We start from the raw sequence: 18191 nt of genomic DNA on the forward strand, positions 1-18191 counted from the left end.
GATGGCGTCGATTAATAAACATTTTTGTACTTTTAATTTAGATTTCGTTGATGGCAGTCGTCAGTGTTAAGCTTGCAACAAGACTTAAAATTTGTTTTTATTTGTCGTTCTAAGGACAGAGTCCTTGGCGTGTACCCCAAGTTCATGTGAAACCATTATAGTGTATATATATATATATTTCAGTAATAAATCTCTGCTTTGTCAGACATTTTGGAATCATTTTAAAGTAAATTGTTTTCTTGAAGCAACTAACTTTTTTTTGTTTTGTTTTTGAGATGTTTTGTTTATTATCTGGAACAGTGTTGTGGTCGGAAGATGGTTGCCATTGTGCTAGTATGAATTTTCGGTCCAAGGATAATAAAAAGCAGTAAAAATCGGTCATTGTTCTCGAGAGACTTTATTTAATCATGAATCACTTAAAGCAATGTTTTTACCTTAATTGAATAGTATTTTCTAACCCAACAAGTTTGTAAATAGCTGGTGAAGTCTGAATTGTTACAATGAGAACTACCCTAAAATGAGGCAATGGGCCACTATAGTGGGTAACAAAGGTAGACCAAACCTTATTTATAATGATGAATTAATAACTAATACAGTGAAAGGCTTTTAATCTGGCTTTCTATGGTTCTGCACAATCTGTAATCCAGCACCAATCAAGTTGCTCATGTTCAGATATTTTCAGGTAAATACCTGTTGTTGGCCTTGGCTGCTAGGTCAAATTACTGCACTGCCTGCATTTTTAGTTTGCTCAGAATCATTACTGTCTTTTCATTTCAGTACAGTGTTTTCTGTTTTCTATGGGTTAACCCTTTCCTGCCTAGAAATGTAAAAAAATTGAATTTTGTAATTTTTATTTCATTTTTATATTTAAGTAGGCATAAAAGGAGGCCATAATTTTTTTCAAATTTTTTTATTTATATTTAATATTTTTTTTTAATGAATGACTTTTAAGTCCTGACAGGCATTTATCATATGTCCAGCTCAACAAACAAAAAAAAGGGCGCTCCAGACTGGTGCAGTGCTGCCGTTTTAGTGCTGCAACCTCTTGGCTGTCAATCGAACTTCTTCGACAACTGGCAGAGCGGAGCTATACAGGGACCCAGAGGTCCCGACAGTCAGCATGTGGTTTCAAACATGCACACACTATTTCTATGGGGCTTCAAACATTGTGGGACTCACAAGTACCGCCAGGCAGGAAAGGGTTAAATTTCATATTTCACTGGTACATTACCATAATGATTTTTCGAAGGTCAACGTTCATCTCTATTTCTTCTTTCCAGAGAGCAGCTTAGTACAATTTGTTTTAAATAGCATTATACTATATATTATTTCATCTTTGATGTTCTAGTTTAAACGATATTGATGTTCAATAATCTGGCAAAATCACTAATCCAGCATGATCGTGGCCCCGTACGTGCTGGATTGAAGACCTTTCACCGTATTTTGTGTTTTTAGGAGCCGTGGGATATAACACGCCCTATCAGGGACCCACAAACCACCATACGTACCAGCAACCATTTGTAACACCAGTCAACACCAACTACGGGCCTGGCCCAGGCAGCCACCCGAGCTTCCCCAGGCAGCAGTTTGGGTACGCCAATGCGCACAGGAATGCCTATCCGTCAGTTGTACCACCACTTCTGAACCCGCCATCTCAGAACAACCACTTAAACAATTTCAGCCAGCCACCTCCACCAGTGTTCATCAAGCCTGTGGATGCTGGTCAAGGTAAGTTGCACTAAAAGTAACATCTGTTCCAGCAGTTCATTTCACTTTGCTAGTTTTATTTTTACTACAGTAAAACCCTGTTGTTACAATCCCTCACGGGCCCGGAAATAGGGTCGAAATAGAGGGGAGGAGGGTCTTTATAAACATTTTGGACTTTTTGAGCATAAACTGAGTGTAATGTGCGGTGCAACTGCAGCTTTTAACTATTGCTTAGTTCATTTTAAACTGATTTAATAAGGAAAATTTTCATTAAGATGTTAATTTATTAGATGTGGGTCATAACTATATACCACGCCAGAGAGTTCAAGAAGGTTTAGCGCAGCTGTGCAGTGTGGGGCATGCGACTTTTTTTCTGCGCTGAGGTGAACTTTTTATATTTGTTAACCGAAAGGAAAAGATAAATTGCCTGAGCTGTCTAGATAAACATCACCAGTGGCAGTTAAAATGGTGAAAGGGCATGCATGCCTGTATATCTACTTGAAAAACATGTCATAGTATGTTAGGATTGGAGTTATTCCTAACATTTACAGCCAAATATTTTCCAACAGATCTATAAAATTTTCCTTTGTGAAGTTTTGAACAAAACTAACCGCCAGGAAATCACAGCTTTGTATTGTTACGGCCGTCGACTCTCACTTATGTGTGTCGACGGTAAAGATGGAAATGAAGGGAATATGTACGTGAAATGATGATAATGAAATGAATTGTGAAGGATGATGGGGAAAGGGAATGGAAGTGAATCTACCGGGATCGTTTGTGTTCCTGATATCGTGACGGCCCTGTCATGAGTATCAGGTTCTGGGGGCGGTTCCACCACTCGTGTTTTTCCTTAATTATCCTTAAGGTAGGGTGACAGTCCCTATTTGCAAAACATTTTAAATAAAGAGGTTAAGGTTGAACGTTTCCACAAGAACATGTTTATTTCCGCAGTTTCAACTAACATTTTATTCAACACATATATAACCCTCTACTTACTGTGTCTTTATAATTACAATTTATAACATTCTATTTATCACACATAAATTACACATAATTACTGAACCATAGTCGTGCCTATCAGGGATACTCTCGTTAATAAATAAACCGTGCTGTCGGCCATTTCCTAGAGCTTGTTCTTGACCTTATTTGTCTCTTACTGGTTTGTGCAGTTACCAACTGTTGCAGACTAATTTCTCCCAAGTTACGTGACGGGTTTAAATTAATTTATTATTCCTAATTTCTATCGAGTTATTGTTAAACTGCGTATTCTTAGTTTTTGAAATGAGAGAGAGATATATTGAATATTACCAGCTACATGGGCATAAGGCCGTTGTGCTGCGGTCTAGTGTTAATCCATCGTCGCATCGTGACTGGTCACTCACCAATCGTTGTGTCGTCTCGGCGGCGAAGTAGCGTGGCTTCCAACTCACTCTGTGACTCTGACTTCTCAAATAAAATCTCCCCGTATAAGAAGCCTGTTTTGACCTTGTTTGCGTCTTTTTATTAATAACATAAACAGTTCCGCTTCAGCGCCGCTTCTGACGTCATTACACACTCCCCCTCCTTCCCTGTGCCTATGACCGAGTTTCGCTGCGCTGTGATCAAGGTTGCGCCCGCTGAGCGCGAGTGTTTGTTTCCGTGGCCGTGTTATGCTATGTTAGCAAACATTCCCCCCCCCCCCCCCAAATCCCACTTCACCTGTCCTTCAATGTTTCCTGCTGCGTTTGTCATTTCCTCATCGTGTCCCTCCGTTACTGATCGTCTGGCTATCTATAAAAAAACAAAAAAGCTTTCCCTGGTATCCTACAGTATTTTCGGCCGTTACAGTATGCTGTTTTACAGACAGACATAGAGCCTTGTGAGTATGCTGACAATTCTGATATGTATAAATTTAACTCTTTTCCTGGTAAGATTAAGCAAGCCGATAACGCCATTCTTGTGTGTCTGACCAGCCATGTTAAATCATCTTTTTTCTGTATTAGTTTTCTCTCATTTTATGTCACTGAATGTAGTGGAAAATAAAAATCCACCGCATGAATAACTTAAAATAATACTAAAAATTTCAGGAATTTATTTTCCTGCCTGACAAGGAAAAAAATCTTGGTGATCCTGAAACTTTTCCAGAATTTCGGGATTTTGCACAGCCCTAAGTTCTGCTTATTTTATCACAGTAAAATAAATTTTTTTTCTTTGGAAAGATGCGAAACTAACCTCAAATAGACAAATAAAAACGTAAATCTTCACATTATATTTAATCCTGGCAAATAATTGTCATGAAGTTTTTTTTACATATAGGTAACCACAAGATCGTATTATGTGCTAATGCTTATTCAAATTGCACTGCAACAATGCACTATAGAACAGTCTGCTAGTGTATTCTATGCATTGGAGTCGATATTCGGTTTCCTGCATAGATCATAATAAATAATATAGTGTGCCAATCCTCCACGAAAGTGCATCAATGCTCTGTAGGTACACTTCACTACAGATTCTGTGTCTTTATGTGTGTAATTGAGTGTTAAATAATGCAAGCTTCTTCACAGTTATTTTTAAACCATTATTAGTCCCTGTTGTGCACACACTTCTGCACTTTCATTTCATAAACGTAAAGGAACATGGACCTATATGTGCCACACTAATGATTGAGTTTTACCAAGGCCAGCTTGCCGGAACAACCACAAAAAAATTTGAATGACATGCGGGTGAGTAAACAGCATTATGCTAAAAATGAATCTAAATACTAATTCCATTTAAGAGATAGTAAATGAATATAAATATGAAAACATTTTCCAAAGCGACAGTGATATTTTAATTTGCAAGTTATGTAATTGCCGGCTAGAGTGGCAAAAGAAAGATGTACTTGTTAAGTATATCACGTCAGTGTGTCACAAGACAATAAAAAATAATTTTCTATCAAAAGCAGAAGAGTAAAAGAATGCAGTAAAACATCAAGTATCAATGTCATGTATACTTGAGATTTTTAAAAAAAAAAAAAACCTGAAAAAAACTAGGTTTTTCAAGAAGAGACAATAAGCATGTGTTTAAAATCTGTCCTCTTCGCAAGCTGGATCAACCAGCTGTGGGGCAGTATTTGGAAAAGTATTTTATTAATTTCAACAGTGATACTATGTCACAAATGATCTTGTATTCCTTTTATACGAAAATAACAGTTTTCTAATGAATGCTTGAATCTGCTACAAATGTAACATGGTTGTATACTCATCAACTATTTACCTTCAGTTTTTGTGCTCACTGCACAATCCAAAAATCTAATAATATAAAAAGGCTATAAAACAATAATATAAAAATGCTATAAAACGATAATATAAAAATGCTATAAAATAATGTAATATAAAAATGCTATAAAATAATATTAAAAAGTTTTTAAGCTCACTTGAGCATCAAAAATGTATTAATATAAAAATGCTTTTCAGTCTAATTTTTTCGGATTAGCAGAACTTCACCACTTGGCAATTTTGAAGAAATTTTATTTTTAATAACTGATTAAATTGTTTTAAAATATTTACTTATTTTCTACTGTATCCCTATGATATATATTTTTTCCCTTTGTGACGGTGGAAATGTTAACCACCACACAACCAAGCCAAATTTTTTTCCACAGGATATCAGTTCAGAGGCAGGGGTGGTTACCAGAGGGGTGGATACCAAAGGGGTGGTTACCAGAGAGGTGGTTATAACAATAGCAGGTAAGAAAAATATTTTAACTGTACTGTATTTATCCAGAAAATAATGTTATAATTTTTTTCCAAAACTGCTGAAACTAATTTTGGGGGGTCATATTATAATAACAAACTTGCATCTTGCCACATTAACAGAATTCGGAACAGTTTAGTTGGAAAACTATTTGCTCTGCATCTTAACTGTGTCATATGCCACTTTAGTCTGCTCTTGTTTACAGCTTCCAGAACTTTGACGTGTGTGACATGAGACAGAATAACACTTTAGAATGTTTGGGGGAGGGGAGTGCAAATGGAGTTTATCACATAGTTTGGCCACTTCCTTCTGCTTATCTTGATTGGTTATTAGTGATTGCTAGTTTACCCTCCCAGGCCTCACATTCCTAACTTTTTGAACTACAGTTTTAAAACTTAATTTTTTTTCTAACTGCTACTTGGTGTTTAAAAAAAGGCTGGGTAAATCACTCTACTGGTGAAATAAGCACCAGAAACTCTCTAGTAATACCATATAAATTTACTAATTTGAATAATTTTTAAGTGCTACATATTTGAAGTGTGATTTCCACTCTATAAAGCCTTTATATCTTACTTATAAGCAGAAAGATTGGTGTGGCATTACCGTGCGTTATTGCATAATTGTCACACAGTTTATACAAAAATCAAGTTTGAAAAGTAGGGGTGTAATTTTTATGCTAGAAAAGCATTTTTCTTGAGGCTGTTTTTCATAAAAACAAAACATGTTGCATTGAAGTATGTTTAATTAAAAAGCAAAGTATACAAAATCATGCCAAACAATTTAAATTAATTAGTCATGCAATAAAAAAACATTTTTCGTTAAACTTAAAAAAGAAAAACGAAAAATGCAAGCCGAAATAAAAAAGTGTACTATTAAATATCATCGTAGTACACTAACCACGAAACAGTGCTGGCAATCAAATGTAGTTTACTCGGCAAGCGATAGAGTGCGTGTGTTGCATGCAATCAGCAAGCTATGATATCAATATTAGACTACATGAGTGTGCACTCTATATGGGCACCAACATAACCAAACATGATGATGCCAACTACTGCTAGCTACATTTTTATATGCACTACACAGCAGCAACAAAAAATTAAAGGCTATAAAATGTTTTAAAACATCTTTAATAGAAAATTTACACATCAGACAACTTTGTATTTCTGTTCATTAAATAAATAAGCTGTAATATCCTAATGAATAAGGGTTTTTAATTTTAAAATACATGGTTTAGTGGGAGGAAAACTTACATCTTATGGAATAAATGGCGACACTGAAACATCTTTTGACTGTATTGGACGGGAAATCATTGTGCGAGTACATCTTAAACAAGTTTTACTGTAAATGTAATTACTGTATTTTTCCATTTTAACTACCACACTGCCAGACAGCACCTTGAAAACCGATTGCTGTAGCACGGTACTTCATCCTGTAATCTTTGGAAATGTCAAGTTTACTACCTACACAAAGTGCATGGAATCTAACAGCGAGACCAAAAACATCATGCAATTTTTTTATGTAAAAATTCTTTCTCTCCCCCCCCCCCCCCCCCCCGCCCAAATCTACCACCCAAATTTTGATGCTCTAAAATAACAGTGCGATGATTATGCAATAAAACACTGTATATTTAGTCTCATGATTTATGGAAAAATACGGTAACTTAACAGTAAATTCAGACATTTTATAAACAAGTGTTTTACCTAATATGTTATTTTTTATAAGTTTCAGTTGGCAGAAATACATTTTGTGTGTGTGTGTTTTTGTGCACATTTGTATGCTTTTGCATTTGTGCATGCTTGTGTTTGTGTGTGTGTTCATTTGTGTGTGTGTGTGTGTATTTGTAAATAGTTACGAGAAGTATATATCAGCAATTTAAAATCTGTTGACATCTGGAGATTTACCCCCACTGAGCCAGATATATCACCACCCCTTGCACCCCTCTTTCCCTAATGACACTTTCCATCCTTACATACGTACCTGCATGTGATGTGCCACTAAATCCCGCCAGAGAGCACATTAGAGTCAGTGCATCGTTCCCCTTAAAACTTATAAATGATATTGAAACATTTATCTTTTGCCCCAAGTGTTATGTATTCCCTTTCAGGTTCCTGCAAACAATCTGTGTTGTTTATTTTATATTAATTATAGTAATCAAAACAACAGACACAAACTGTCCAAAGATGAACCAAGGCCGCCTTGAGTTGTCTTTGAACTGTAATCTTTCAAGATAAATTAATTTCATAATATTTATGTTTTAACAACATTGTAATAATTTTACAAGGGTATCTGTGTTTTTTACTTTAATATGTCTACGGCACAAATTTGAATGTCCTTAGCAGTCAGTTTAATTTGGCGTGGGCATGCTGCCAGCACTCCTCAGAGGCCAGTTCTTGGCCCAGTCACCTTGCATCATCACCGCTAGAAATTAACACAAGTGACTTCATCCTATCACAAAGTGACTCTTGACATCAACCAAACTGATTCATGTTGTGAGCATTCTGTACTGCTTAAATTTTGTGTCAGTATGTATATGAGAGGCATGTGGCACAATGACACGTATTAAATCTCACTTACCTAATCATGTGACCTTATTTTTGCGTTTGGCCACGTGCTGATTACGTATGAGCCAGGTGTGAGAGATGCCTATGAGAGCCCCCTTAATTACTAATGTCTTTGTGAGTGTGCCCGACACTGAGAGTGGGCCAAGTCCTGGTGTATGTAGGTAAATGCTTCCACAAGAGCGACGCACGCTGTTTTCCCTAAATACTGGCGCCCACTAGTTCTTACTTAATTACTCGACCAAATAAAAGTAAAAGTATAATTTAAACATAAGCAGTACGTGAACTTAATAAATCAGTATATATTTGATGTTAATTGATATTTTTGCAGACCAGTCTCAAGAGGTGACAGATCTGACAATGTTCATCGAAATTCTTCAGACTTGCTTGCTGGGTTGTCATTCGAGGAGGTGACAACCATTAAAAATGCCCTCAAATCTGATTCAGAGTACGTATTGATTGTTTGTGTGTGACATCGTCAGAGTTTATTAGATGGATTGCTTCAATCTCGTAAATTATGATTTTTTTTTTCATGCTTTTTGTGAAGGTTGTGTTCATTTTATTTTTTAATGTTTGGTTTTCATTCTTGGATAGTTTCTTTATTTACCATGTAGTACATTATTCATTACACCTCTTTTATCACCTCGCAATGATTAAATCCTTCGTTAGTGTGTGGCTATGGATCTGGTTGAATCATAAGTTTCATTCTAACCAGCTTAAATTTTTGTGTTTACTGAAACTAATGTTATCATGTTTAATATTTGTTTAAACATAAATATTGCCTAGTATGGAGTGACGTGGCGCAGTGATGAAGACAATGGACTCTCTGGTCCGAAAACCTAAGTTCACATTCCAGTCCGGCTGACCGGATTTTGGAGCTCAGTGGTCTCCAGAGTCCAGACAAATACTGGGTTAGTTCCCCAGAACCCTTGCTACTGCGTGTGATGACCTTGCCATTGACAAGACGTCAACCACTAGTATTAAAATTAACATGTGCCACATGTTCAATCGTGTCTTGACTTCGAGTAATGTTGACATTGCCAGAAAATGGTTCAACTAATACCGTATTCACCCACATATGGGTTGCACATTATGCTGAATTTTTGTTAATAAAATGTACTGTGACCCATATGTTAATTTTAAGATATCATAGCAGTGTGTAAAGCATCATGAACTGCGCAGTTAGGTTACGTCTGCAGCCTGCCAGGCTGCTACCCGGCTACCGCCGGTAAGTGACCTGGCTGTCTGCCACCATGCTAATGCTTGGCAAGAGGGGAAAGTCTAAAAATTCACCAGCCAGAAAGTGAGAAAGTTTCTATCTCGACAGGTTTTTGTGATGCAATTGTGTCTAAATATTATTTTTGTGTGAGTTTTCCCATGTTTTGTACTGCAACATTTAATTATTGACAAAAAACTGCTGTAAAAGGCATGCTTGTTTTTATTGAAGTAACTGACAAGGAAATAGTGTTCTGTCTTCTCGCTTGGGGAATGTAACCGGTAAAAAAAATATATATATATATATATATAAATAATAATAATAGACTGGAAGGGAAACATGAGTATAAAAATTGTATTCTTTTATTTATTTATTTTTTTTGGTTAGATAGTGCTAGGGTGGAAGGGGGGAGGAGGAAGGGACGTAAAGGATGGAGAGGGGAAAGACAAAGGACATCAGTGCCATGTTTCTTATGCTGCAATTAGCTGAGACATGGACCATAAAGACTTCACTTGTATTCTACTGGAGACAAAAATATGGTGCGATCCATATTCGAAGGCACCCCTTATGGTGAAAATGTTAGATTTTTTGTCCAAAATTAAAGATGCAACCCATATGCAATATGTAATATTCAAAACCTTAATCTTTAAGATTACACTATTTCACACTAGTGATGGGTCGTTCGTGAACGATTCGATCAAAAAGAACGAATCTTTGAGAGAACGAAATCTTGCAATTGGTTCGCGATGTAAAGAACCGGCTCTTTGAGAGCCGGTACCTTGAAAGATTCGGAAGAACGAAAACGCGGAGGGAAACGAGATGAGAGAACCGGCCACGCGCCCGGTCTGATTCGTTCGTGAAATGATTCACTGATTCATGACGTCAGGAGTCTGAAGAATTATTAATCACAGAGAGAGAGAGAGAGAGAGAGAGAGAGACAGAGAGACAGAGATAGAGAGAGAGACAGAGAGAGCCAGAGACAGACAGAGACAAAGACAGACAGAGACAGACAGAAAGAGACAGAGAGACTGTCATTATTTTTAAGCACCTGTAAGAGCCGCAATGTACACTAGTGTTAGTGAGATATCTATTCATATGATACGAACAAAAACTGAAGGACATGAACCGAATTACACTCAGACGAATGCAAGCTATTAAATTACATATATTTGAAACTATTCTCATATGTTCGTAAAATTTTTGTACAAAAAAAAAAGCAATGGTTTTCATGTTATGTATGATGAATGCAACGTCCAACATTCGTGCACTTTTTGAAGTAGTTGGTGGGTTTACCTGGGGTACTTGTGTTTACCCACATACATTCGTTGTCATTTCTTCATTATAATTTCCATCACCCCTCATCTTCAATATTGACCATTTATTCGAAGCTCCATTAAGCTTCAACTTGTCGCATCATATCTCAATGCATAGTGTTTTGTTTAACACACTTAACATTACTTGTAATGACTTTCTAGGGAGGTCCTGAAACTAAGTTGTTTAGTTGGGGCACATATGTTTATTAAATGACAAATGTAAAGATAAATAAAATGTCAAAAAAATTATTTGACCATGGTTTTTATTTAAGTTAAAAATATAATACTTAAATCATCGTCAACAGCTGTCGAACTTATTATATGAATATAATTTTGCAAACACTCACTAATATGCCATTATCTAATGTCATCGTGAGTGACCTGTTAACTCAGTGTGTCGAGCTCCTGGTTGGATAAACTAAAGGTTTAAATATTTATTTTAGGCCGAGTCAGAAATTTTTCACTTTAGAAAATTTTACCTCCTTGGTCCAACACTGGATGTTGCGATTTCCTTTCACAGAAATGAACAGTAAACCATAGTACAATCAACCTGCCACCGCGACGTTATCTGGTGCAGCTATGTTCGGACACGATTATATAGGAATAATCATCAGTACGATCATATTTGCAAATGCTCCCGTATTATAGAGAATCACTGCAGGAAGCATTTGCAGCGATCAACAGTCAAAATTTTTTAACAGTCAGTATACAACTAGACGTTTGAGATTTCATTTACCCATGCAGAGTAGATAAAGATAACCACCCACGCGATCCAGCCTCCTCTCGTTATCGGGTCACGCGATAACGAGGGGAGGCTGGAAGCAAACACGTAGCTAATACTCTAAAGGATGAATGAGTTACAACACCTGATAAAAGAGCCAGATCCCATACACAGAAAAGAACGAAATGAATGAGATGAACGAATCATTTCACCGAACTGATCCAAAAGAACCGATTCGGTCGAAAGAACCGTTCTGCCCATCACTATTTCACACGTGCCTTTAAACATTCAGTATGGTTTCAAACTTAGGTGAAAATATGCTGCAAGATTAAAGTTGCTAGCTTATTATAGTGGTTAATGTACATAAAGAAGGCACTATACCCACCTACTTCATAATTTAAATATAGGGATGATTGTAGACAAACCTACTTTCGTTTTATAAACCGTCACAACTCCTGTAAGCATGAATACAATTATATTAATATAATTAATAACGGAAACAGGAAACTAGCACGCAAAGCCTAAAATTCACAGGTCCTTCTGCACACAGCAGCAGGAAAAAAAAATTTATGAATGTCACCAATAATAAACATTACTGCTATCTGGTGGTGTCTTGCACCTGTAGTAGAAATAACCTTAGTGCTTACAGCACTTACATGGGTAAACTCACAAAAATTGCCAGATCTTCTTCGTTTTGATAGCGTTCAGTTTTCCTTATGAAAGTGTGTTACTACTCCTATGCCTAATTCTAAAAAAATTTTCTTGAAGAAAATCTCAGCCCAGTTTTTTTTTTTTTTGCAGTGCAATGCAGTCAAAGGGTAAAAAAAATAAAACTCAATTCAAACCAAAAAAAAGCAACATGCCTGGAAAACAGTAAGTTAACTATGTATTGTAGATACTGTGGGTACGTACTTTGTTTGTGGAAGGAATGCAAATGTTAATCATGAGAATGGTTTTTTATGGTTGTTAGTGAACACTTGTGTTCGAAAATATTTGAAGCATGCATCAAGGGCCCTTTTGAGGAACATAAGCCTGGGAGGATGCGATAAAAGTTATGCTAGATTGGTGTCAAGTACTGCCCCGCCTCTCAGAGCAACTCACCGAACCTTTCTTTGTATTGTGTAAAACTATGACTTAATGTTTTAGTAATTTTCACTTGTGTGGTTAGTACAGTATAACCCTCATTTTAGCACTTATCTATCAGTGTTTGAACATTTTACCAATGGACTTGCCAAGCTATGTAAACAAATTTAATGTTAAAACTACTGATGGGTACACTTTTCCTAATTTTATATCTCTAATCAGTTAAAAACACACACAATACACTCTTACTGTATAAATTGATAACCACTTTTAAATTTTTTTTGAAGACTTTAGTAAAGTAATTTATAAACATACTATGCAAAATGATATGCTGTACTAAACAGTGATACTCTGAACAAAATTAATTTGCTATAATTTCACAGAGCATATACCTACAAGGATATTTTATATGCATGTTCATTTATGCTACCGTTGAAATTACATCATTTAAAAATTAGTACAAAATATAAATCACTAATCAGCATAATAGAACATTAAAGATTGAAACTAACATGTTGGCATGCATTTAAAAAAAAAAGGAAATTATAGTCTTTCTTTGCTACGATACACATAAAATACATATTTCTTTAATGCAGAATAGTTTAGTTTGCAAAGTGTCGCTTGATCAGTTTTAAAATATAATTATTAAAAGTTTTTGTAAAGCACATTATGGTACAAAATATATTTTTGCCCAAAGACACGTTCAAGTATGTATTAATAAATATTAAAATATAAAAAAAAAAATGGGTTTACTTTCACTCCAGACTTTTTGCTTTTCGCACCACAGCCATGCGTCATGGAAAAGATTCATTAGTACTGTTCTTGGCTATCTTAATGTTGTTTACACAGTACTCCGCAACATTCTGAATATTTACTGGCACTGTGGAGGGAGAGTTGGAATCCTGTAGGCCGAGGATGGGTGGGAAGTATTGGCAACACGGCAGGCGACTGCATGTTCCTGCCCACCAGACAGGCGCAAGTGAATCTGCTTGCTGCTTGAAGAAGTAGCTTGATATGCAAAATATTTCTTGTTCTAATAAAGTTAGGCATATGCCACCATGAACTTTTTTTTATCTAAAAAAAAAAATCTAGCAGAATCTAAATATTTGTATATCTTACAGACTGTTTTTCAGATGCCTTTTTCAATTTTCATGAATATTAAAAATGAAAATAAAATACTTACAGATATATGTATTTCTACAATATTAAAACGTATGCTGATTTCTGTTGTAAAACTGGAGCAAACATGTTATGTACAAAATTTATATCTGAAAAAATCTAGAAATTGCGGAAAAATCGTTTTAACTTGATTCCCCATCAAGTTGCCAGATTAGGGACGGCCTTAAAAAATATCATGTTGTTATAAGCAGGAAAACATTATAACAGGGTTCTACTTATATAATGGAGTGTCTTCAGTACTTGTGATAAAAGTCCACCATTTTGAAGAAAATTGTAGTGCACAAATTATTTTCTTTGTTGTGTTTTGAGTTTTTTATGCCCTCTCTCTCTCTTGATGTCATGCTTGTGTAAAAGTTTTGCGTTATTGGCATTTCCTTTTCTTAAATTTCATCACATTGTATCTGCTTTTATTTTTTACTTTGAACAATTTTAAATGTTGGGAGATGGTTGTTTGCATTTTGTACAATTTTAGTATTTTTTTTTGTTATAGGAATGAGAAAGAAAATGATGAAGATGAAGTACAAAATTTGGTAAAAAATGAAAATAAAGTGTTAGAAGACAATCAATGTGCTACAGCGCAATCAACTGGTATGTGGCACCAATAAACCAATTTTTAAGTTTTGGTCAGCACACCTGAAGAAAGTTTTATCCAAATTTTCTTTTCATTGATGATGACTCGGCTAATTAACTAATTTTTCGATTTACTTTGGTACCTTTGTCTCAGATAAATGCGGATTAGTGTAAGATGTAGATTTTGAATTTATATTTCACCATATGATAGTGTTAAATGCTACTCTTTCTGTGTATGATTACAAAGTTGGTATGGAGTTTGGAGTATGCTAGTTATTTCTGTCTAGTTGTATGTCTGTATTATGGTGATATATGGTTTATAATAGCAAGTAGTACAAAAGCTGCAATGTTGAAATTGTCCATGTGAATGTGAAAATAATCAGAACCCACATATTTTTGGTTTTGTTATTTTAGTATTTAGATATTTCAATTAAACTTGCAGTTACAAGTTCCATATTCTGCATTTATGGAGCAATTAAAATAAAGCTTTTTTTCGCCTGTATAACTCACAACTTACAGTGTGGCAGTGTATAGTTCTTAGGGATATGCTTTATTATTTTCATCTTGTTTATGTGTACATTTCAAACTTTAAAAAAGTACAATAAAATTTAGAAATCTTCTTTCAGATTTTTGTATGTGTATGTGTATATATAAAATTAACACATCACACAGGTATAACTTATTATTATTATTATTATTATTATTATTATTATTATTATTATTATTATTATTAAGGAACATTAATGCATGTGCCCTGAAGTACCTTGTCCAAATTTATTTAATATCTTTGTGTATAATAGAGTTTAAATAACATAAATGTTTCACTTATTTTACAATAAATAGCAAGATCACTCTTAATTTGAGATTTTCTTTCTTGAAATTTGTTAATGGGGAAGTGCATGAGATTAATGATCGAGCAAAGTTAAATCTTCCAAACAATTAGAGTATTTGGCCTGTGTATGTATGTATGTGACTTTGCCCGACAATAACTGTCGAACTGTTGATAGTATTTTTATGAAATGTGATAGGTAGAAGGGTTTTTGATACATTGTGACACCTGCTCTCTGCTAATAATAACACTTTAACTAACTTGTGTATTTCTTTTGTTAAGAGTTCATAATTAATTTATAATCATGGTTCTTTTATTATGCATAGGCATTTAAAGTAATTTGATTGTGCTAAAATAAACATTAATTATTATAAATTTGGGTTAGCTTTTACATACAGTTTAAGGTGTTTTATTATTATTTTAATGTTCTATGGCTCTGTTTTGGTCCATTAACAGATGTGTTAGAGCTTTGGGACAAACTTCAAAGTTGTAGAAGGTTAAAAAGAAAAAGACACTGGCATCCAGAAGTAATTTGTTTTTTGTATTTGTAGTTAAGAAATGCATCTCTGGAAAACCCATCATGTAGGCACATGGCTGAGCAGCAATGGCCTAGAACGTTTGCTGGGCGCTTTTCAGCCAGCCAATCAGGACGTACTATGCTGGTTGTGAGGTGGATTTCCAGACTTTCTGAGAATATTTTCAGCAATGTACTTTCCCTATGTGGTCATGTGTGTGGTATTGTTTTGTGATTGGTCAGTTGGCCCACGGGGTTGCCTCCCTTTGTTTATAACTTTGTAAGGAAGATAACTGCGTGGTGCAAGTTAGTTGTCGTTCAATTTTTGTAATGTCCAGTCGCGTCGTCGATGACTCACCACGACTATTATGGAGCGGTGAGACTGTATTTCACGCCTGCTGGTCGGGACCAGGCCGAAATTTAACCTTTATTTAATTATATTTTTCAGACTTTATAAAACTATTATAAATCGGACCCCAGGCGTCAGCGTCGGCTCAGGATGACCATGGTCATGCCCCTGGGACATGGTCTCGGAATAGCGTACCTAGGTAACGGCGCTGTCTGCCTGAGCTCACATGCGGTGCACAGAGCTTCAGGAAAAACGTGATTTCATATCTACTCAAGATATTTGAGTGGGGTCTGTTTACGAAAAGTTTTTAAGAGTTTGCTGAGGACCAAAAAGTACTTTTGATTTCGGATTAAGTTTTTAAACTGTATTTTTAGAAGAGTTAAAATGGCTAAAAGGCATGTTTTCAGAGTAATTTTTAGGCGTAAAACAATTGGTACAGATTCTTGAAAGCACTTACGGGACCTAACACTACACCTTTACCTTCATTTTAATGCCATATAATATCAAGGTCTTCGCTCAAATTTTGCATTATAACTTTACCTCCATTTATATGCCATGTAATTTTGCTATCACCACTAAAACTTCACAGTTATCCTATGGACGATGAGAAGACTGCGCTGCAGTTCACAGCCCTGCGCTCAGAGGCGACACCGCACTAGAAGCACCAGCGAGCGTCGTGCTTATCATCCCGCCTCACCAACACACATACTAGATGGCCCTTAAGAAGGGACTTAGAAATTTTTTTTATAAAGCGACAAGCTACGACAATCAACTGGCACTTTCATGGGATGTAAATTGTAAAAATTTATTTGAAAGTAACAAGGGAAGTTCAAGAACTCTTTTACTTTGAAAAAAAAAATTTCCAATTGAATAATTTTGATCAGAAGACTAAACTGTGATTAGTTTGGAAATATTTAATTTTTTTTTTTGAAGAACGTACTAAACAAAGGATGTTATTTAATTTTCAATATAATCATTAAGTAATTGCATACAAAACATCATTAAGTTTTCTTAAGTAATTTGTTACTACCTATTTTAGGTTGCTTTGCTGGGCCAACCTGGAATGTATCAATATTTAATAAATACACGAGTAACTTTCGAAATTACTGGCTTGGATTCCATAGAGGATTTAGTTCATGATAATGCATGCTTTAAAGCAAACTAAATAAAATAGTAATCCAAATAGGATAGTGACCATATAGATCATGATGATACGTAAGTAGGTAATACAAACATTGGTCGTTATACAAACATTGGTCATTACATAACGTAATTTGTGAAGTCTCAGTTAAGGGCTAACTACTAGTAATTATCTACCTCCAAACAACTAGAGTATTCTGCAATTTTATGTATGTAACTTTGTCCGACGATAACTGTCGAACCATTGATAGGATTTCCATAAAATTTGGTAGGTAGATAGGTATGGCCAATGGAATTTTTAAGTTTGTGCATGAGGAAAATTGATCGAGGGTTTTTTGATATATATTTTAAATACACAAATAACTTTCAAACTTACACACATTACTTTAATATCTGGCTTGGAATCCAGTCAGCATATTGTCCATAGGCAACATCATTGTCCGTAGACATCATCAGGTCTGAGTTCAGGGTGAACTACTAGTGTATTCTATTAAGTTTAAAACATTGGAGTGATCCACTGAAACATGGTGTGGATGATGAATTGGGGAAATTAAGCTTATAGTAAAATTATTTGGTGTGCTGAAGATGCTACTGTTTACGGCAATGTAAAGTTGTGATTTTCTTCATGTTCCCCTCCCTGACATGTCTTAGAAAGAAATTCTATGAATGAGCTAGATCAAAATATAGTGATGGAGAGAGAAATGTTATTTTTAATTTTATTAAGTTATTGCATTCTTGAACTGTTCACAAATATAATTGATTGCAAATTTTTGATTCATCAGGTGCGAAGAAAAAAAAGAAAACCTTCCAAAACAATGAAGCAGAAACAGAGAAATCTGCTTCTAGCGAAAAAATGAAGTTACTTTTTGGTCTCGGAATCAACAAGGATGCTCTCGCCAACGTTGATGTAAGCATTAAGTTGGACCTGCATTCTTCCATTTATAAGTTATGTAAACTAGAATCCATGTTTGTTGCATTCTTAAGTTTTATAATTTCCTGCTTGTTTGACCACTTTTTTGAGGTTTCATTCCCAAATTATCCAGGATAGAGTTTCCACTTTCCCTACTTTTTTCCTTATTTTGGTTTTTTTTTCCCTGTCTTATCAAATAAGTAAATTTGTATGCTAAAATATTACAAAATTCTATTCAAACATTTTTCTGTCATAATAATAAAGGGAATAGACCAGTCTGCCAGGGATTGTGAATTACTCTGTCAGTGTTTAGCTCTGCTGCCACTGTATAATGGGCAGTGTACGACCTCATTTCCCAGAAGGGACTATCCAGCTCATGTGCATGTCA

The 18191-nt window shown here is 35.3% G+C and overlaps 1 protein-coding gene across 11 annotated transcripts in view; it reads left to right on the forward strand.

The window, feature by feature from the left end:
* The window catches only part of LOC134533990 (uncharacterized), a 69514-nt gene that overhangs the window by 35143 nt on the left and 16180 nt on the right, over nt 1-18191 (forward strand). For 10 of the 11 annotated variants that reach the window (XR_010075418.1, XR_010075422.1, XR_010075417.1 and 7 more), the window contains 6 exons: nt 1456-1728; nt 5330-5414; nt 8311-8427; nt 12031-12102; nt 13982-14079; nt 17676-17800. Coding sequence is in view for 5 of the 11 variants with exons in the window: in XM_063371868.1 (XP_063227938.1) it covers nt 1456-1728; nt 5330-5414; nt 8311-8427; nt 12031-12102; nt 13982-14079; nt 17676-17800 (770 nt within the window). In the remaining 6 variants the exon portion in view is untranslated. The remainder of the gene's footprint in view (nt 1-1455; nt 1729-5329; nt 5415-8310; nt 8428-12030; nt 12103-13981; nt 14080-17675; nt 17801-18191) is intronic. The other variant, XM_063371867.1, reaches the window with a different exon arrangement.

Source organism: Bacillus rossius, chromosome 7, assembly GCF_032445375.1.
Source record: "Bacillus rossius redtenbacheri isolate Brsri chromosome 7, Brsri_v3, whole genome shotgun sequence".
NCBI lineage: Eukaryota > Metazoa > Arthropoda > Insecta > Phasmatodea > Bacillidae > Bacillus > Bacillus rossius.